The 22039-nt window shown below is 38.7% G+C and overlaps 1 protein-coding gene across 1 annotated transcript in view; it reads right to left on the bottom strand.

Annotated features, from left to right (window-relative positions):
• MOXD1 (monooxygenase DBH like 1) overlaps positions 1-22039 on the bottom strand; it is a 52338-nt gene that overhangs the window by 7710 nt on the left and 22589 nt on the right. The window contains exons 5-9 of the mRNA XM_032983266.2: positions 11434-11613; positions 9042-9144; positions 5787-5953; positions 4147-4338; positions 1326-1385 (exon numbers count right to left, since the gene is read on the bottom strand). Coding sequence (XP_032839157.2) covers positions 1326-1385; positions 4147-4338; positions 5787-5953; positions 9042-9144; positions 11434-11613 — 702 coding nt within the window. The remainder of the gene's footprint in view (positions 1-1325; positions 1386-4146; positions 4339-5786; positions 5954-9041; positions 9145-11433; positions 11614-22039) is intronic.

Here is a 22039-nt window from a genome sequence, read left to right as displayed (position 1 = left end):
TAAAATTAATCTTTGTAAATATGGAGAAGATTATGACCTGCACGTTCCTAAATCCTGTGTGGGAACAGTTCCACAAATCTCACAGAACCTCGGGAATAGGAATGGAGAAGACAAACACACGAACCAAGGGTCAAGAGCTACTGTGGACACCACACAGGAAAATAGGACAAAAACTTAAAAGCTTTCGTTCTCTTTTGCTTTTCTTTATATACCTACTGCATGTGCTTACATGCAAGATGCGATTCACGGAGAGGTATCCCTGTGCTCTCTGGATGCCAGGACCAGGTCTTCCTTGCCTAGCAGAAACACCTCAGGTCTCATCTCTTGGAGGTCTGGAGCCAGACCCGCCCGAGGAAGCAGGATCAGTCCCTGGCGAAGGCTGGGTGCCGGCAGCTACGTCCCTCCCATAAACACAGTGGGTCTGGCATCGCTCTCTGGTTTCATAGCCAGCTGGCACAGTCCAGCTCATGTCCCAACAAAAGAATTTGCATCACCTCCCAAACCAAGTGGCCACATCACAGCGGCTGGTGCCTGCCCTCTGTTAAGCTAAAAAGCTGCATCTGGCGGACTGTTTGCTGTCAAGTGCCAAACCTGAGACAGATCCTCTCGACGCCATCACCCCCTGGCCATGGCCCTGCCTTGTCTGCTGCTGTGGACATGCACCCTGGGCTGCGGCACAGCGGCTCCTCGTGCCTCAGCTGCAAGGGTGCACAGGTACAGCGCGGGCTCCTCCCGCACCACCCCAGGGGCAGCAGATCTCTGGGAGGGTCCCTGCCCCTGGAAAACCCACCATGTGAGAAAGGTAACGCCCAGAGGCTCACCGCGCCCAGTGTCCTCCTCCCAGCCCCAAGGACCTGCATTCTGCCTGGGTTCTACACTAGGCACAAAAGCAAGAGGTCCCATCTTCGTCATGGCATACGTAAAAATCAATGTTTAAGAACTGGCAAACACAATTTCAGGGGAAAATATATAACAAGTTCGTGAAAATAATTCATTAGAATATGCAGAATTTGCATGTTACTACATGTTATGAAGAAAGCACTCCTTATACTAGTGAAGTCTGATTTTTAAAGACCTTTTATGAACTGGCTTGATTATTTTTATAAACTAGTCGCATGAATGCCTTATGCAAGAGATCAAACTATGATCATAATAGTTCTGGTGACTTGAAAAGCTAAGAATATATGAGAGGAAAGATAATACATAATTACACGCACACAGGAATTAGCAAATAACTTCACACTTTTTAACAGCATTTTATGAAAAATATTTTAGTCCCCAATATTATCTGTGTATTTATTTTGATCCATTAAAGCTTTTCTTACCCATGTCATGCGAATTCGGTCCACAGTACTGTAGTGACATTCTGTGATTAAATTATCCCCCTGAAACACAAGATTTAGGAAGTTCTTAGTTCTGAAGTTTATCAACACCAGCTTCAGGTAACTACAGATGACAGCAAACACTTAAGAAATAAAGATCAGAGCTGTGGGTATGATTTTTTGAAAGAGCAGATTAGGTAATTGGTGTATGCTAAGGCCTTGGCACTTAGCATGCATATTATCCCAGATCCTCAGGCATCCCCCATGGATTTAAATGGAGTTTTATTAAGAGTCTTGTCTGTTTTATTAAAATAGCAATGGAGGTGCCCAGTTATAATCCTGTTTTCAGGAAAATTGTATATGTAGATGTACACATGATTCTTGTTCCAAAACTCATACAGTGTTATTTTGGATAGCTTTCCTCAGGCTCATTTATCCTGCCAACTTCAATAGAAATACTTGCCAAATGAAGAAAAGAAGATTTTCCACATCACAATAACAACTGTTTATTTGCCAAGCCTGGGAGTAGAGGAGTGGCAGGCAAAGACTTAACTACATTGACAGATATGTATGGGAAAGGCTGAATACTTACCTTCTCAAGTACATACAATTAATTTTTTGCTGTCTTGACAAACTGATTTACAGTTTGGTAGTACCTTTATTCCCTGTACCTAATCAAATACAAATCTCAAAATCACCATGATAATCAAGTGGAAATTAAAATATTGATGAGCATAACCAGATGTCAGAAATCTGATATTTTGGGGCAACTTCATATCACAAGGATATCAAAAGTTTATTTGCTTTGGTTCATTTTTTTGTATCATCAGCTTCCCTTATCACCCACTGCATTACTCTTCCCTGAAAGAATCAGATCACCCTTCAAAGGTTGATAATTTCTTCTTTCCTGCAGGCTGTCTCATTGCCAGATCAATGCTAGCACTATCTGTACTCTGGGCTGATGGAAGAAAGTGAGTCAGGCTTGTGTTGGCCAAATGGAGATGGAGGTTTCTGAAGCAGCGTGAACTGGCACAGCTTCGCTGCTCCCAGTGGGAGTGTGCTGGTTCCCACCAGTGATGTCAGTGGCTCTCGTGGTTTATGGACTGGATAACATTCATTAAAAGTGTTCCTTCTGTGAGATTAGATCTTTTGCTTCCAAATTCAGAAGAGAGTGCTAGTACAAAAAAGAAAACAAATAACCTGGACTCCACAAGCTGAATAGAAGGATACACACTTGGAAGAGCTCGCAGAAGGTGAGAATAATGAGAATTTATATAATTTTTTTTAATATTATTAATTAATTGATTAGACTGTGGTCTGCATTATACCAGACATTGTATGTAAAGCTATACTCATAGTTTGCATAAGATGAAAACAATAAAAGGCATGAAAAAGGCTCACTTCAGAGAAAGAATTCCAGCTTCTACTCGAGCTGTCTTTTTTAAGTTGTTGGTATTATCAGATACCTCTTTTAGTCTTCCCGCTGTCTCCTCCCTTTTGCTCTTGAATTTTAAGAGGCCTTTCTCTATAATCTGCATGGATTTTCCTAAAAAATATTACAGGCTTTCTATGCAAACCTGTCATCTTCTGCCAGCCCTCTTCCTAAACCCTTCAACACTTCTTTCCTGGAGGAGGTAACACCAGCTTGTCTTTGAAGTCCCTGTGGAGTACGAGTAGTTGGACTTCAAAGAGTAAATACTGCACCTGAACATCCAGGTTTTGCTGTAGAAATTAAATTAGAAAGTTCGTATTTTAGCTTCTTGCCTATAAAGGACAAATATCAAAGTCTACCAGTGTGGGAGAAGAGAAATGATAGAAGCCTGGAAGTTTAAACCATGGGGGCTCCTGATCACACTTGAAGTTAAGTCATTGCAACAGTCTTTTCAGCTCCCTGCCCCTTACTGGCTCCAATTGCAAACAAAATCCAGTTTGATATTTTGCATCTGACCAATTCCATCAAGTAACCGGCTTGTTCACATCCACCAGGACAAATACATCTCCAGCTGCTCTGCTGGCCAGGCCTGGAGCACCCAAACTTTGCAGCACTAAACTTCCTCTTCTCAGGCCAAAGCTTCAAAAACAGATGCCGACTGGAACTAACAAAGGATGAGTAAATAATTTGTAAATGAGTGACTCATCCAAAAATACACAGACTCTTTTCATGCAATACCTATGGATAGCTACTGCTTTATGATATAATTGTAGTTGAGATTTTTCTAAAAGTTATATTGTATTATTCTCACAAGAACAGCAGATAGAATTGCATGATTTCTTCTTCCAAATGGTTTTGTTTACTAATGAAACCTCACAGGAAACGTGAGCATGGAGTTTTACTCACAAAAACAAATAAAAATGTGAAACCAAGAGAAGGCTTGGCTGATTTGTAGACATGTTTGCAAGGCTGGATACTTGTTGTGTGCAAATACTCAGGGTGTGCTATTTGGTTCCAACAGCTCTGTTAAAGCCACACAGTGGTGTTTCCATTCTTCAGATGTCTGGATGCATGAAGATGGCACAAGCAGGCGCACAATTTGTTCAAACATTTGTGATAGTAAAGTTCAAATCAAATAATTGTGGACACCAAACACACCCAAACAACATCTTGAATCGATGGGCCAAGACAGTGAATTGGGCCGATGCTCCTGAGACACTGCAAATTTAATGCATTAGTCATTCTGCAATAAGTGGAAAAACTAACAGATCATTCTAGAATTATTTGATTCTATGATAATAAATTCTGTAGCAAAATTAATCCTAGATGTGAGTAAATGTTAGGCACATGATCCCTTATACACTTTCAGGGAAAGAATTAAGAGTGTCATACTGGCAAGATGGTTCTTTCTTCTTTCAGATACTGAAACTCCTGGAAGTTGAAGTCAAACTCATCGTCATAAGCAAGCAGCTTCTGCTCCTCGCCGTTGTGGAAGTGGCGCATCCTAATAGCTCTGCCAGCAAGATGAGCATGAAGAAGTACTGCAAACACATGAATCCCAGCAGGTCTCTCAGCACCTAGAGCCTGGCCAGGGGAAACCAACACCATCAGTGTGCCCTGATGAAATGTAGTGTAATGTAATGCAATGTACAGAGTGAAAATATATTAATAAATGCATTTTACATTCTCTCTGTTTACAGCAAAGTGAAGTCTGGAACAAAACCAAATCTGTATGTCAAATTAAGCTTTTATATACAAAAAAGGCTAGGTTTTTTTCTGTTTTTTTTTTTTTTTTTTTTTTAAGTAAAACCATGATTCTATTCCTAATGCCCACGGTTTTTATGAAAATCAACTGGACTGGAAATAATTCTTAATAGATTAAGACTTTCAAGGGAATTATACTAAAACCTGCACATTATTTTAGTGCTAGTGGTTGATACTGATGAATGTGAATGTTTATTGCGAAAAAGAATTTCTATGCAGCTATGAACTACATTATTATCAATGTCGTGACAAGAGAAGCACTTTAAATTAAGAGGCTGTACTTATAATATGATCTACTTCTCATCTTTAAGTCAACTGGTAGTGAAATATTGTGACTTTACATCTGATACTTTTTTCCAAGTCAAAAACATTTTAAAATTAAATTTTCCAAATTGACACAAATCTGACATCACTCTCATTCTAGCTGCAATCTACAGATGCGAACTTTCGATATGCTGAACTTTGATTCTTGTTCAGAGTCTAAATTAGAAATAATCTGTTAGCACAATACCGTTCAAGTACAGCCTTATGGTGAGAAACCTCATGATAATAGATTAGTCAAGTGTTTTTAGGCTGAAAAATGCTATAACAATATGCAACATTTAACACCACCAAGAACAAATCTAAATTCCATATTTCATCTGCCCTTCACTCTAAACCACATCATAACAAGCATTGATTCAACCTTTCTCTATAAATGACAAAGTATATGGGAATCTCCCGTGATACATTAATCACAGATTTTAGACAATGCTTCCATTATCTGTAGAGAAATTAAAATTATCTTAATGAAACCAAGTGTTTAATGAATGCATTATTTTGTACTTTGGGCTATACAACAAAACCTGTTCAGGTCTATAGTTTCTGTTGATCTAAGATTACCTTCCAGGCTTTCACTTCACCATTAGGAGCCCTTTGCATATGCACAGATCTTAATTAGTGTCTCTCAACATTTCTTCTGGGCTAGCTATTCCAGGCTATTAATAGCTTTGCCATTGAAGGCACTGTGTGCTTATATGTTGAACACACAATTAAAGCATCATAAGCACTGTGTCATCCAGTATTACTCATATCAGTAAAGGATCCTGAATACTGAGCACCCCAAATACCCAGATCAAAAAGACTCAACATTCTGGAGGGCAGCAGGTAGCAGATGCCTTTTCCCACATGTCTTTAACTGGTAACTATCAATCTTACCAAGAATTTAAACTGATTGTCCAAAACTATTTCTAAGACTGAAAACCAATGGATTCAGACAGGAGACATACCTCTTCCAGACATTCCAGAGTGCAGTGACCCTCTGACACAAATTCAGGCATGCCCGGTGGGATATTGTGGAAGAGACTGACCCAAAGACCAGCTTCAATAACCCCAGCATCGTATTTCCTTAAAACTGGAGTATAAATTAGCCTCAGACCAGAGTTATCTATCAAGCCTGCAACAAAAGAACACAGTTAGCCATGGCTGTAAATCAGTATTTTAAAGGAAAAAAAAAAAAATCTGATTTTTCAAGTCTTGTCCTAAGTTTTCTATATGAAAATCGAGGAATCAACCTCAATAAATTGGAAATGAGTCAAACCATATGCAGAAATTAATAAACAGGGGCAGCCCACGGGAGGGTTGTTAAACACTGTATCTTGATATCTGTGCCGTTCAGATGTGAATTAAAAATATGTGCTGTCCACTAGCCCCCATGCCCCTTCCACTAAGTTATCTTACATGGACCTTGAGAAAAGAAGGTAGATCACAGGCAGAGTAAACAATACAAGGAAATATAAGACCTCAAAAGGTTCCATGTGTGATTTTCAAAAGAAATATTTAAAGCACAGCTTAAAGTAGTTGTAATATTTTTCTTTAAAATTTTCAAAGCATGTGTTATCTTCTATTTGTGAATTTATCTATTCTTTCACCTTGAGCCCTAACATTAATTATATTTTTCCTTTGTTTTGGATTGCCTGTCACATTACAGCATACATCAGATGACCAAATACATTCCCTTTACAATCTCCCTAATTAAGAGAGCATCAGCTAAACATGAAAATTAGCTTCCTAAATCCCAAACTTGAAGATACCAGCACCTTGCGTAAAGTAGACAGAATAACTACAGAGGATTTTAATGCTGCACTCCCTCTAGGACTTCTCTTGATTTCAAAAGGTAATTTAAAGAACCAAAGCCTGTTGTGAAAAGGTTGAGCTTTTAAGAGTCAAAATGATATGAATCCATTTTGTTCACCTACATGTTTAGTCATGTTTGTGTATCTATTCATAATTTATGTTGCCTCCATAAATGCTTATAATTATTTCTCTTCTATTAGCCAGTTTTATTAGGCAAGGTATAACTAAAAACAAAGATTAATTTGTGTTGCACGAGCCTTACATTCTGCTAGTTTATCTGTTATCTTCTTCTTTGTTGTCTCTTTTCAAATTTCAATTTTGAAAATTCAAAACGCAGAAAACCTATCAAGTATCACAGAGAAGGTAAGAGGCTTCCTAGTGACCTATATTATTCTTCTAAGAAACATAACAGACATAGCAGTACCTGAAACCAAATTTTACATCAATATGAAATTAGCAGGCTATTTTAAGATAAGCAAATGACGGAGGGAGAGAACAGGGACTAAGTTACCCAGTCACTAAAATACCTAAGACAGAGTAATATATAATTACTAAGGAACAAAGGATATGAACTATAAGTAGCCAATTAAGAGTGGTAACCAACTATAAGACATTCAGCAATATATTAATCATGACGTTTCAGATGATATATACTGTCTCACAACATCTCAACTTTAGATCATTTGGGAATCCATATTCATTCCCTTTCTGAAGCTATTTGTACAATCTCATCAACCTGAACTTTTCCTTTGTGGTTTTCCCCTTCAAGCTTTTTACTAACATCTAAGTGCCAGAAACTTTTGTGATATGTAAGAGTTTTTGATAAACAACCTCAAAAGAGGCCACCTTTCAAATGAAAAGTGAATGTTAAGGATTTCAGAAACAGAAGGATTCAAAACCAGCCATATTAGGAGCAGTTCAAACATTTTTGATTCTAACTAGGAGCCTGCACAGATTACCAATCTCAGTCAATTAGGAAAACATTACCCCAGATCACAACTTGAGGCTTAACAATGCAGCCGTTAGCCACGAGACCCAAACTGGGAAAATGTAGGTGCCAAAACACAAAGATGACCTGGCAGCAGGTTTGGTGCTGTGTCAGGAGGGCTCACTTGCCCCCATCTGAAGCAGATGGAGCACCCAGGCCTACTCCCTCGCACTCGTAGCACGACCTTACACTGTGTATTTTGTCAGGGAGGAGAGAAACGTGACCTGCATTACAGACTCCCTGTTCTGCCTGGGTTGTCTGGATTTTCCCAGGTCATTGACAAGACCCTGTGTTCACCTGGGACTGTCTCAGCAAAGGCAAGATTGTCCCTGATGCTCAAAAAGGAAATGAAACATTACTGATTCCCAGTTTCTGTGTGTGCCATGTGAACTAAAACAAAGATATCATACAGCACAGACGATTAAAATAAAATAGTTAATTTAAGGACACAATCTGTTCAGAAGCAGTTTTTCTGCATGCGACTTCTCAGACTTTCAGGTAATACTTGATGGAAAATCATACAACATCAAGGCTGCAAATGAAGTTTATTGTATTCCATGAAAATGTACATGCTGAAGGGAGTCTGTCATTAAATAATACAATTTTGAGATAATTCATCTAGTACAACACAGAAGGGGAATAACAGAAGGACAGAACACCATAACCCACACAGAGAATTTTATTTTAACACATGGGGGTGTAGAGAAAGGGAAATACACTGTGCTGTACTGCATTTTACTCAGTTCATATATAGTAATCACCAGAATATTCTCAGGTATGGTAGCTCAGTAAACTTTCGTTTCAAAACAAAAGTATCTTTCCAAAAGTCAGCTTCAAAATTCCCTAGATTTCCTGGGGCTCCCCATTTTCTTCCTTTTGCTTCTTCTAAACATAAATGAATTTTAGAAAGAAGAATTTAAAAACACCATTATAAATTAAAAGTTTATCTTTTAAGATAAACTGCTCTTACGCAGTGAACGGTCTAGCAACTTGAGTCTATAGTTCACCCTCAGAAACTGCCCACAGTTCAGGTAGCTGTCTTAAAAAAAAATATTAAAAAATATTAATGAAAGGCTTATTCCCTGTGTTGGTGTCTCACAGTCTGGGTACTGTGCTGCTCTCTCTCAGTCATTGGCTTTCCCAGCAAAAGGAAAGGAGAGGGAGATAACATGAAAAATGTAGTGATAAAAGGAGTTGTATTCACCTGGTCCACAATTCTTTGTATATCTGAATCTCCCACTGACTTCAGGTCAAGCTTTTAAGTGCAGTGAGAAAAACACTGGGAACCAGGAACTATTGAACAGGGAAAAATAAGCTTCAGTTTTGTATTTGCTTTATTTGCCATGCAATGCAATGAGAAACAGTTGTGGCTGGTACATTTTCCAGTCTTCCATGTTTTAAAGAGTGTGAGGGTACAAACCTTCTGTGTACGATGGATTGTCATAATGTACCTCCATAAGAACAAACTGAGGGTCAGCTGCTGTGCCAATGGATAAGCCAACGTGAGGAGGGTAGGTGAAGCCCTGGAAATCAGCACACACATACAGAGTTAAGGTATTTTGCCATGGTTTAAAAGTTAGTTTCTTTTTATAAATACATTGGCTTTTTTTTTTTTTACAACTATACAATCATATTAATGATAAAATTTACAAGATAACTTCTTTTAAAACTTTCTGAACATAGCATTGTGGTGTAATATATTTATTATATATTCAGTGCACTAAATATGTCAATATTAAATAGTAGATCCTGTGCTTGCTTGAGGATAAAGCCCTGAGCAAACTGGTCTGGCCTCACCGCTGACCCTGCTCTGAGTAGGAGGCTGGACTAGAGACTTCCTGAGGTCCCTCCCAACCTGCATGATCGTGTGATCTTATGATTATTTATCCTGTATTTAGTGCTTGAGTGGAAAAGAAAAATTCCATTTCAAATATATAAACATTGCATCAACAAGCAGTTAGTCTGACAATAAAACCCTTATGAAAAAGTGAATCTACATTTTAAATGTTCCCATTTTCTAAAAGCAGTGATTTCCAGTGAATACTGAGTTTGGACATAATTATATTGTTTTTCCTGCACAAATCACTGCATTCTATGTAAAATGATTTGAACAATAAAGATGATCTTCATAGCCACATTTACATTAGCAAGGCACATAGTGCAAAAGAAATAGCTCTGTACAGTGCAACAGATTGTGCTGGAGCCCCTGTCCTGAAGACCATGTTCCTTTGGACAAACTCTGGTCACACCCCATGCACTGGACCCCATTTACTGCTGGGAGGTGTTAGATTCTCCCCTGCATGTTCCATTTAACTTTGTCCCAAAGAGGGCTGTGCAAGTTCTCAAACCACTTCTGATGATAAACAGAGCTTGGTAAGTGGGGGTAACCAGAGGATTTACTTCAAAAGCTCACTCCTGATTCAAACCAAAATCTTCTAAGTGAACTCATTTACCAAATTCACTTTTATAGGAATCAATCTGCATCATTTTATAGTATATAGCTAATATTTAAATATGGAATTTGAGATTCTAACTTTCTAAAATGTGCAATTTGAGATCCCAACTTTCAGAGGCTTGATGGACATTAATGAATTAATCGTAGTACACAGTAATAAATATTATCACCTCTATTCTAAGTAAGAGTAAACTGAAGTGAAGTGAGTACTCCAGTAAACTTGAACGTAATCCAGATCTGTCAGATTCTTCTCTACAGATCATTAACAACGGGATCATCCTTGCAAAAGCCTCCATAGTGTTTGTCAAATGATAACTTATGTATATGAGATTTTTATTTCACTTAGATTAAGACAGTTGAAAGTACAAATACTAGGTCAGAGCATAGCTGATGGTGAAAATGCACAAAGCATACATCAGGGATAATGCTCATAGTAGATTAAACTTCTTTTGATGGGTCTGTGTAGCAGCTCTGGCTTCCTCACATCGCAGTGCTCAAAGCTGTTTTTGGACTCTGGGCTGGCAAATTAAGGCTCCAGAAACTTTCATGACCCCAATCTTCTCTGCACCCACACCACTGTTTGTGTGGGCACACCATGAATCCAGGAGGTAAAGAAGGATTTGGATTCTTTTGGCAATAATGATGTCTCATGTCAGCTGAAAGCATTAACTGCAGACTAAATTAACATATGAAATAAGCTGAAAATACAGGCCAGGATCAACATGGCATCAGAAACTGTGTTTTCTGTAGATATGCCCTATTGACATGAACAAAGTGGTCCTTGTGCTGGCTCTGCACTGACACGGGATCACTCCTACACTGAAATGATGTCTCTTTGGGTTTAGTAGGAAACTTCAGAATTATATGCCTGAATGGGACAACACTGTAGCCAGGTCCTGGTGAGGCAAAAAATGAATTAAATCTATGTCTAACTTCATTTGGAAAGTCATGCTTCCATATATTTTACGCAGTCACCTACAGAGTGCTTTTCTTTCTGTCATTCTCCACAGGTAGCAGATAATGGTCATTGCTGGAGGCAGTGTATTTTCATATCAGATAGGACGAGCTGATACAGCAACAGATTTCCATGCTCCCAAGACATCTTTCTTCCTCTAAGGTATTGACTCTCTCTATACTATTTTCATTACTTTTAGCTCATCACTCAGGATGATCATTTCATTTCATACTTAGAAGACCAACAAGAAGTTGAGGACTTACTGGTGAGGCATTTAGGGATTGTGATTATGTACCCTTAAAAGCAGACAGATTAAGTAATCACTAATATACTAGGAAAAAGCTTTATTATGATATGCACCCTCCCAAGGACACATTGAAGCTAGATAGCCATTCATCCTACCTCTCCTCCAATGGCCCAAGCAAAAATGACTGTCTCACATGTAAGAAAAGAATCTGGCATGTTGGGGTGGTAACACTCATGCCCATAGTCCAGCACACTGTCATTCAAATTGCTGCTGCACTGGTACAGCAGGATGTGGTGCACAAGATTCTCATGGCCTTTCTGGATCAGTGGCTCAACCTGTCAACGTTAAAATGAAAAAAGAAAAAGAAAGAAAACACATCTCAGATGTGACTATTTCAATGCAGGTATGCAGACGGAACTCAAAATTATATGGTGCAATTTTTTTTAAAGAGGAGACACTGACGTTAGATGGTAGTTAGGTTGAGATTTTACTTCAGCATTCTGCAATCCCAAGCATTGAAAACTTCACTGTCCAAGTACATCAATGGAGGACAGGAAGAATATTCTGTGTCATGATGAATCCTCTGTTGCCATCTGTCTTGTTCTCTCCTCTCCCACCCCAGTCTTGCACTGTTGCTTTCTCGCTGCCCAATCTTGTTTCACCACATTCCAGCATGAAGGGAATATAAACCAGCTTAAAGTCTTTTCAGCTAAACCCCCTTGGTATCGGAACTACTCACAACTTTTCATGCCTTTTTCTGCCTCTTGTACTATTTCAAACTAGACCTGCCCATAGATTCTGTACATCCAGGGTGAGCCTGGAGGTATACCTCACATTCCTCAGCAGCTCAAGAAGGACTTCCAAATTCTTTTGACATCTACAAGAAATTAGAATAATTTTACAATCCGCTCAGTTGTAAAGACTTTATTAACATGAAGTCATTCCTGAGAGGTCAGGTGCTCCAGCCTGTTTATGGCAGTGATGAGCTGGAGGGCTGTCAGGAGCGCCTGGTTGCTCCCGGTATAATTTAACTCCTGAACTTCAGGTTAGGCTGAAATGATTTCTTTCCATATAACAGTGTTCACTCTCTGTTTAGATGGATGATGTTAAATCATCTCTGTCAGAGATGACATCCCTGGGGCAAACATGAATACATCTGAGAAAAATTATTTTGCTTTTCAGAAAGATCATATTCCACAAAATATCATATAGAAAACAATATTAAAATGAAAGGAGCTTTTCCCTTATTTTGCTTTCAACGATTGTGTCCCCTTCTACCATATCTACCTTCAAATTGAATAAGATAAACATTAATGTTTTCACAAGAAAAGTTAAGTTTTAGAAATGCAAAATGCAACTCTTAAGATGTAGGGTGCCATGCAGTATTGCCTTTTAATATTAGATAAGAGAAAGCATTTTCAACTGGTAAAAATGTATATACATCCTAACTTTGCATCTATTTGTTTTGCAAGCACATGAACCCCAGATACCAAAGGACCACAACAGTGTAAGCAAGAACAGTTTATTACATTATTAAAATACTTTCAACACAATATTATTACCAGAAATTTATCTCTCTGCACTTTGTTCAAACCACTAAACCAATTACAAAAGAGGAAGGGCAGGAAGAAACAACCAGAGCCTGTGCATATCAAGACCACCCTCGTTGATATGAATCTGCAAAATACCATTGAAGTTGGGCTCTCAGGGAGTCCAGCTGCTGCTGAGTACCTGCATGTTTGTCCAAGAAGTGCATAGCCCAAACCCACCCACTTCACTGTGCTTAGAATTCAAGGGAAGGATGCCAATTTACACGGATACACCAAAGTTTTGTTTTGATGGCAAGAATGAAATACTTCACAAGAGATTTTCCGTACTGTCCTCAGTAATCCCTATTTCAGTTAGAATTACCATCATCATGAATTACTGTACTATGGAAGTAAAAGGTATTTTTGAAGGAGATAAGAGTCAGTTTTCCCATCAGACAAGAATTTATTCCCAAATATATCAGACCAACTGACAAAGATTCAGAAATTCATTTCAGCTTGATGTTGCTTATTCCCTCTGCTCAGTTATACATCTGCATATTTATCCCAATACTGCAGAACCAAAACACACTCATACCGTGACAGTTTGTACATTAAGTAGCAATATATATATCAATAATTCTGAAGATCCACATAATATATAGGTTAGTCAGGGAAATGGTTATAGGAATATTATTCCTCTATCTACCAAGTAAAAAGAGTATTTTTGTCCCAACATGTGATAGCTCTGCCCGCTGCTACAAGATCCAACACCTGCTGTGCTTACAATCACTACTTCAAAACCAACTTCCCCTCAAAACAATGGGACATCACCAAAATTAGAAACTCACATCCTGTCATCAGTTTTTAGTGTTGGTTACCTAAACAGTAACAGCACTTCAAAAAGTAGTTTGTTCAGCATTCTTTAGTGAAGGAAAAAAAAAAAAATAGAACAAGCTCTTAAGCATCTTTCCAATTCATATTGTAGAACAACTTATATTATTCAGATGCACAAAAAATATGATCTCATTTGCTTTTGTAATTATTTACTGGAGCAAGGACTTAAACATGCCATTCTACTTTCCAGGTGAGTGCTGCCCTATTTACTTAGCCATTTGTTATTTTAGTGTATAGAAAAAGTCAGTTGTTTAGGCTGCCTCCCTCTTCCTCTCTCTTTTTCCACAAAGAGCATCTGTACAGCTTAGTTTGCTCCAAGCTGAAAAGAAATTCCAAAACCTCTTTTTTTTTCAAGTAAACAAAATTCTTGTTTTCTGGCCAGCCTTACAAACAACGCTGAACAATGACTGAGTTTCTCAAGTTTGGGGCCAAATTCAGCAAATCAGTAATGCATTTAAAAGGGCACATAAGTAGTCCCAGGTGTAAAATTAGTTACTAAAGCAGGTATCTACAATTAAATATCTAGATCAGGGTGGCCTGATTTCCAGAGTACTTGCAGCCTCAATGAATGATAACACAATTTGCAGGGCTCATCTCCTACAAGGTTGTTCCTATATTAACAGATCTCTATCAGTCTTGATCCTTAACTATAGGCTTTCATTTTAAAAGTCTGAACTATTTAATGCACACATTAAAGTTTCCATTTTTTTAATTTTTTAAGCATAAACTTTTTGGTGTTTTGATAGTCTTTAATCCCCAAATCACACAATGGAAAGCTAAGTTAAGCTAAGGTCTATTTTCACAGGTCTCCTGTCACAGTAATAGTGGACCAACCCTGAAAAGTCACCATGACTGTTTTGTTAATTTGTCTCGAGAAATAAGGCAACTTTTAGAATACTTATGAAAAGATAAGCATTTACTGTGGTAAGTTAGGGCAAAGCGGTGAAATACAGAAAAAAACGAGAAAAATAGGCATAGTACTTAATATTCATTAAACTCTGCAGATTTATGTGAACAATTAATTTTTATCTGGATTCTTATTTATACATAGCCTTGTTCACTCTGTTCTCACAGTGTAAGGGGACTCTCAAATGACACTTTCAGCCACCAATAACTGAGTAATTTAGATGGGTTGCAGTGAAAATAGGAATCCGGCTTTCACTTCCAAGAATAATGAGGAAACCTGTGACTTCAAAATGTAGTTTCTTCCCCTTTCCTTGCTAATCTCTACCCACTTCTTGTTAGGCTAGGGAGTCAAGAAAGAAGCTGAAAGGAGACTGAAAGAGAATGTACATACAACTACCTATTTTCCCCATTTTACCTCATTCTCTGAGGCTCATCTGTGGTGCTTTCACTGCTGCTGACATGCGAGGAAGACTCAGCTGTCAGAGTTCATCTCTTCACCGTGTTGTGCATGAGCCTGCAGAGATACTGCACCACTGGGGCACCTCGGTGACTTCTTCCCCTACAGGCAAAGTGCATTTTCTGCTTGACATTTCCCAACTGCCAGAGGCTCAGAGAACAAAAGCCCTATATCCACCCTACATGCAAATGCTGAAAGCATTTGGGGCTGCAAAAATTAATTGCAAACAACAAGACAGAATCTCTTCTGCTTTTCATGAAACCTGCAGAAATAAGCTCTTGTTTTATTATTAATGATGATTTGATTTCTTCATCCTCTCTACGTTTCTTGAAAGCACGTGTGAAAGATCTTTCTTACTGACCATATTGACATATATGATCCTATCTGACTCCCACTAACGGAGGTAAAAAATGACAGACATACTATAACACCCCACCACATCAAATCAGGGTTTCCAAAGAAGGTGTTTAAAATACACCACTTTCAAATGCAAGATGAAGAAACTGCCTTCTGCAACCAAAAGTACGGGTTACAGTTATGGTGTTTGGCTAGCATGACCTGTACTCATCAGGCGAGTTGAGAGGTTTTACAGAACTCCTTTCATCATACTGAATCTCTTAACACTTCTGAAACTACTGGCTTTCAAAGAATATAAAATAACAAATTTTCAATTTATTATCAAGTTAAAACAAATAAGACGTGTGCTTTCCACCTGTTAATTTAACAGAAGCCCTCATTTAGTCAACAGACTGACATCACATAAACAAAGAAAATGCTTACATCTGCCAGTGCCGGGTTACTCAATTTTACTTCATTTTTTTTCCTCTGTTCTCTATTTCCCACTACCCCTTTACCTACTGCACAAACTGAACATATCACATGTTGTTGTTTCTCAAAAAAACAAGACAAAATTGTAACATAATAGACCCTTGAATCTCAAACTGCTGATAAGCAGGGTCAAGACATTAATGTACAATGTATTAAACAGGATGAAAATGCAAACAGCTCAAATGGTCCAAGAAGTTAGATTTCCTACAAGGGAAAAATATCTCCAGAAGCCTGGAAGTCTTTCTTGATTATTCCTGTTTTGCTCCCTTTTTATCTGCTTTGTTTTCTTTGATGTTAACAGTTGTGGTTTGTTCTTCATGCCTGCTTGTGAGAATGATGAATAGTTAGTATACTATATCTGTAGTGTCCCCATAGTGTTCCTGTTAGAAAATATAAGCCACTGAATTTCAGAAAACAAAAAGCTGACTTTATTTTTTATATGTCAAAATGGTAACAGGATTTTGATCTTGTTGCAGTGATGCTTCTACACTGAAATATGAATGAAAAATACAATTTTATTTTTTCTGGCTCAAAAGGTAGCTGCAACTTAATCCTACATTTTAAAGACACTATGGGATGGTATATTGCTATGGGATGGTATAAATGACTCTGAATAAGGCCACAGACTTACACAACGCCTCATGTATGTAGCCAGTGGTGACAAAGGAAAAAACCATTATTCTATAGTCCCAAAATTGAGAACAAATATTTGACACAAGGTTTTTGTTCTGGCTCCATCTAAGAGAGTTTCAGGCCTGTGATTGGTTATTTTATTTATATGAGCTTGCCATGTCTCTGATTAACTCAGATCAAAAAGTGATGGTTGTGAAACTGAGTACTGGCTGAGTTTACCTGAGAGAATTTTTGTAGCAGAAGACCAAGTTATAGGGTCTCTGCTTTCTATACTGATCCTCAGGAAGAACTAATACCTTCTTAATGATTACTGTGGTCTTTGTACTGCTTTCACAAATGTGTACCATGTACATATATTGAAATATTTTAGAATTCTTCAAAGGTAGACATGATGTCTTCTTATTAGGAATCATCAAGATTTTTTCTGATTTTATTTTTCTTTTCAAAACTGTAGTTGTGGAATGAACAAATATTTATCTAAAACATCTCTTTTAAGGTTTTAGGTTTTTCTTCAGAAAAGCAAATACTTAGAATACTTGGCTTAATAAAGTTGAGTATTTTTCAGCAAAAATATTTCATGTATTCTAGAAAAAACTCAATAATAATATGGTTTTATTTTCATATAAATATTCTGAAAAAAACACCAGTCATTTGCTGCCTAACACTGCTTCTTGCACACAACCTAGAAGTGAGCTGAGCAAAAACTCAAGAGCTGAAAATATACCTCTGAGCTGGGGTAGGTGTTTAAGTCCATGACCCCAGAGCAGACCAGGAGTTTAACCCTAACACCTAACAGCTATCTCATGTCACTAGAAAAGCCTGTGTAGACCAGCATCACATCTGGGACACTAATCTGCTGCAGACTTTCAGCCTGAAGTTCAGGCATCCCAGGGTCAGGCAGGGACCACCCTCCCAGCACCCCCACACCAACACGTCTGTCAGAAAACATAAAATTAATGTCACTGAATAGAGCTGAAAGAGATACTTCAAGTGCTCGGCCGGTTGCAGTCTAGCATGGACTAACTGCCATCAGCTTTCCCAAGATCACCAGTATCATTTGCATGCACACAGCTAAGTGCCCATTTCTCTTTTCCTCACTGTACAATCCCGGTCCTAAATTTAGTCATCATTACTAACAAAGTCCTTTAAATCGCTCTCTGTCCCAAATGTTCCTGAGTTTATACTATGCCGCTTAGTTAGGGAGGTGTATATTTTGGTGCGTGAATTACAGGAGACAGAGCAAAGCCACCATTCATTGGTTGTCGCTTATGTATGACAGGCAGCATTGAAGCTTAACTTGAATTGTCCTTCAGACATAAAACTGCTCACCCTAATTATTTTCACACACATCTTCCAGCTGGAGGGAAAAATACCCTATGTAGTTAGTGACATATCTTGATTCCTGTATTTTAATAAAAAAGAGAAGGAGCTGAGATAAAAGGCCCAGGCAACAGCAACCATCCCCACCCCCAACCTCATAACGTGATTAGGTAAGGTTTCCTTGGAGGATGGAAATTTTCCAGACCAAATTTGAGGTTCCATACAACTTAAGGTATTGAAATTCACATAATTCATCCTTAATATGTGTGAAGGTTTGTGTTTTTTTTTTTCTTTCTTTCAAAACAAGATTCAAATACAGGATATAATCCCAAATTGAAATAACAGTGTTGACTTATTTATTTATTTATTTATTTATTTAAGCTATATGGTTGGCATTTCTGTTTAACTGGTTTTGGGTATATTTTGAAAAGCATAACAAAAATTCTAATATCGCTGTGGAGAAAAAGTCCTTACCATATGAATGGAAAACCTTATTCAAAACACAGATATTTCCTGTTCTTGGTGCAAAGAAGAAAGGATTTGTTTACTCAGTGTCTAAGTTGTTCACTGAAGGCTCTTATTTAAGTTTTATTAGTATACCGCATTAAGAAGTAATTATCATACTTCCATTTTAAGCTGATAAATTTTTATTGGAAAAGAATATGTACTTTCAGGTAAAACTGCTGTGCTCTTAGCTTGCAGAGAATGCTATATATCTAAATTCACACAAATCCTTCTGTCCCCACATACTACTGCTAATGATTACATTGTACATCCAGAATTTTTATAGGCCAGTGTACAGAATAACTTAAATATTTTAATTAGGAAAGATAAATCAAACAACACAATAACTAATAAAACCAAACACTTAAAAATGAGAACTAGAGATGGGTTAAGTGCTTCTTGTTCTCTCTGCCATCAAGTCCATTCCTAAATTCTTATTCCTAATTAATCACCTGGAACTCCACCACTCATAAAGAGTTTCAGACTTTAAAGGCATGCAGTAATTTAGACTGAATCCAAAAGAAGTATACCTCAAAGAAATATTCATAAAACATTGTTTCTGCCTGAGGTACGTCTGAAGATTTAAGATAACACATTTAGAAACAGTTAAAAAGTATAACCCTGAGGAGAAATCTGATAAAAAGCTCAGGTCAAGAAAAAACATGTTTCATTCAGTTACGCTTTCTGGAATACACTCACTGCACTCCCAAGCATCAGAAACACTGACAGACCGGTTGCAGCATTCAGCACAGCCATAGTCTCTCAGTGCAGTTGACACGCTCCAAGCAGAATTAATCAGCAATTAATCAGCAACATCATTACTTTCTTGTGAAAACAATATTGCAATAAAGTACTATGTAACCAAATATGTTTCAGATCTAAAGCCAAAATAGGTAGTCTATAAAGAGTTTATATTTATTCAAGAAGAACATATAATCTGAATAGCATAAATAATAAAGTCAGTGAAGGTACTCCCTTTTGTTCATGAAATCACCACGCACAGCAATGCCTTATCTATTGCTTTGAGAAGGCAATGGAAGAGGTTTTAAGTCTATTGTACAACTGTAAAACAATCCCTTCGATCTTGTAGTTTAATAACATTATGCTTTTTCTCCTCCTGCTTGGGAGTGAACATGCAGCTTTGCCCAAATACAGAGAATATGAGAATTTACAGAGTGTCTGTTTCTTGGTCTACACATATTGGGGTATATTGTTAGGAAATGTGTTTTCTGACAAGGAAAAGCTGATTTCTGTGAAGGACTACCAAGAGGGAACACACACAGGAAAGACCTTAAGCATTCAAACACAGCTTCTACAGGACTCATCAACCTGGACTCTCTGACACCTAAAGATTGCTGAAGGGAAAGTGTAGGGTAAAATAAGCATGAGGCTCACAATTTTGACATGACACAACCTCCTGAGTCAGCAGAATAAATCTCAGGAACTGTTGCTCATAACTCTCTTAAAATTCATATTTACAGGGTTAATATACAAACATGAGACAGTTTACAAAATAAGTGCAGTTAGGTGATGTCTACATTAACACCATGACTTCCACAGTTTCTCACCCCAAGCCAGGTCCTGGTACCCCTGTGTAGGGTTCCAACACCCCTCAACAGAACCCATGAAGTCACACAAGGACCATTTTCAGATGGCATGGTTCTTTTGAAATCACTTGAGAATAATGTATTAAAATTATACTGTATAAATTCTCTAGAAACCAAAACTGTAATTGGCACTTCATACAATAAGGACATAATTCCAGTCTGAGCAATTTCACCAATAGTAATGGAAAGGACACTGAAACAAAGGGATGGAGAAAGGAGACTGAAGACCATTCGTTTGCAGTTTATAATAATTTGCTTAGATACTTATGTTTTCCCAGGTTATGGTGCTTTGGGCTTTTTTTTGTATTTTAGTTAGTTCCAAGATGTAAATCATTTTCATACCAGGTGAAACTTGACTTCAAACTTGGTGCAGAGAAACTGTTCACCATCTGCCTATGGTTCAGTTGTCATCTGCGTGGATTTTGATGTCATGTATGCTATGTGTGGATGTGGTAGACTGCTATTGTCTGACTATTGCCTGTCTATTTTTCCACTGTTATTAATGTTCTTTCTATTTTACCCATGGGAGTCAATAAATATGTGCTCTGGATATAGCTGCAACTCCTGTGCTTTGCAAGTGGAAGTGGAGATGAAGAGGGTACCATAACAGAATTCTCTGATGCTGGGGTTGCAAAGTGAGATGTGAGTATTGACAAGAAATGTTTTTCCTGGTTGGATAGTGTCCTGGGTTTGAGTGAGTGGTGGGGGTTTTGGTAGCAGGGGAGGGGTCTATAGGGGTGGCCCCCTGTGAGAAGCTTCTCGAAGCTCCCCCAGCTCCAAGTCAGCTCCACCTTTGCTCAAAAACTGAGCCAATCAGCTGTGCCTCTTTGGTAAGGTATTTAAGAAGGGACGTGGTGACGTGCAGTGGGACTGGTGAGGAGGAGTTGCTGCAGCTGCATGAACACCAAGGTAAGTGGAGGAACGGAGGAAGAAAGGAGGGGGGAGGTGTGCCGGAGCAGAGACCCCCCTGTATCCTGTGGTGAGACGGAAGGGCGGCCCCCCCCTGCCACCCATGAAGATCTACAGTGGAACAGACACTGATTTATGGCCTGTTTTTCGCCTGGATGATTAAGGCACTGTGCCCGAAGAAGGTTGGGTCTTGTGGGAAAAGGTAGCCCCGCTGTTGTAGTTCAGCGCTGGGAGGATTGCAGCATGCGGGGGAGTCCCACGGCGGAGCAGCTCGGGAAGGGCTGCAGCCGTGGGAGGGAATCCAGTTGGAGAAAGTTGGTGTCCCACGACAGAGCAGTGTGGGGTAATGCTGCGACCAGTGGGAGGGACTCACGAAGGAGAAAGTTTGTGGAGGACTGTCTCCTGTGAGAGGGGGACCACGATGGGGTGAGCGAACAAGTTCCAGAAGGTCCCCCCACCGAAGATGGAAGCAGCGGCAGCACTGACTGCACCCCCCATTCCCTGCCCCTGCGCCGCTGGGGGAGGAGGTAGAGATATCGGGAGCAGAGCTGAGCCCGGGAAGAAGGGAGGGGTGGGGGGAAGGTGTTCTCAAGATGTGGCAATGCTTCTCAGTGTCCTACTCTGTCAAGTGTTGTTAGTGTCTGTAATAAATGTATGTTCTTTTTTTCTTCCCCTAACAAGTCTGCCTTTTGCTCGTGACCATAAAGGGTGATTTTTTCCCCATCCCAGTCTTATCTCAAACCCCAAGCCTGGCTCTCTGTCCCTTTTTATTGCCGGAAGAGAAGGGAGAGAGAGTGGCTGCATGGTGGTTGGCTGCTGACCAGGCTCAAATCACGACAGATAAGACATTAATTTTTTTCTCCATATAAATGATGACGGAGCAATTAATTGTGGCCCTATAGAGAAGTTGCTTAAGATGCTACTATGTGACTTCTCTGAATCAGGAAGCTGATTTTAAGAAGCAATGACAGGAAGTCACTAGGACTAAGGTAGATCTGTTCTGTGATTCATCCAGACACTCACCTTGCACTGCACAAGTCCCATCAAGTCAGATTTTACTACCTATAAACAGACTATTCTGGTATTTGCACAAATGACGGTTTATAATTGCTCACTTAAGGTCTAATTCTACTCTGAAATATTTTAATGCTTGCTATGATAAGAATTGTAGATC

Source organism: Tyto alba, unplaced genomic scaffold (assembly GCF_018691265.1).
Source record: "Tyto alba isolate M040663 unplaced genomic scaffold, T.alba_DEE_v4.0 Super-Scaffold_22, whole genome shotgun sequence".
Classification (NCBI taxonomy): domain Eukaryota; kingdom Metazoa; phylum Chordata; class Aves; order Strigiformes; family Tytonidae; genus Tyto; species Tyto alba.
This window is presented reverse-complemented; position numbering and strand designations above follow the sequence as displayed.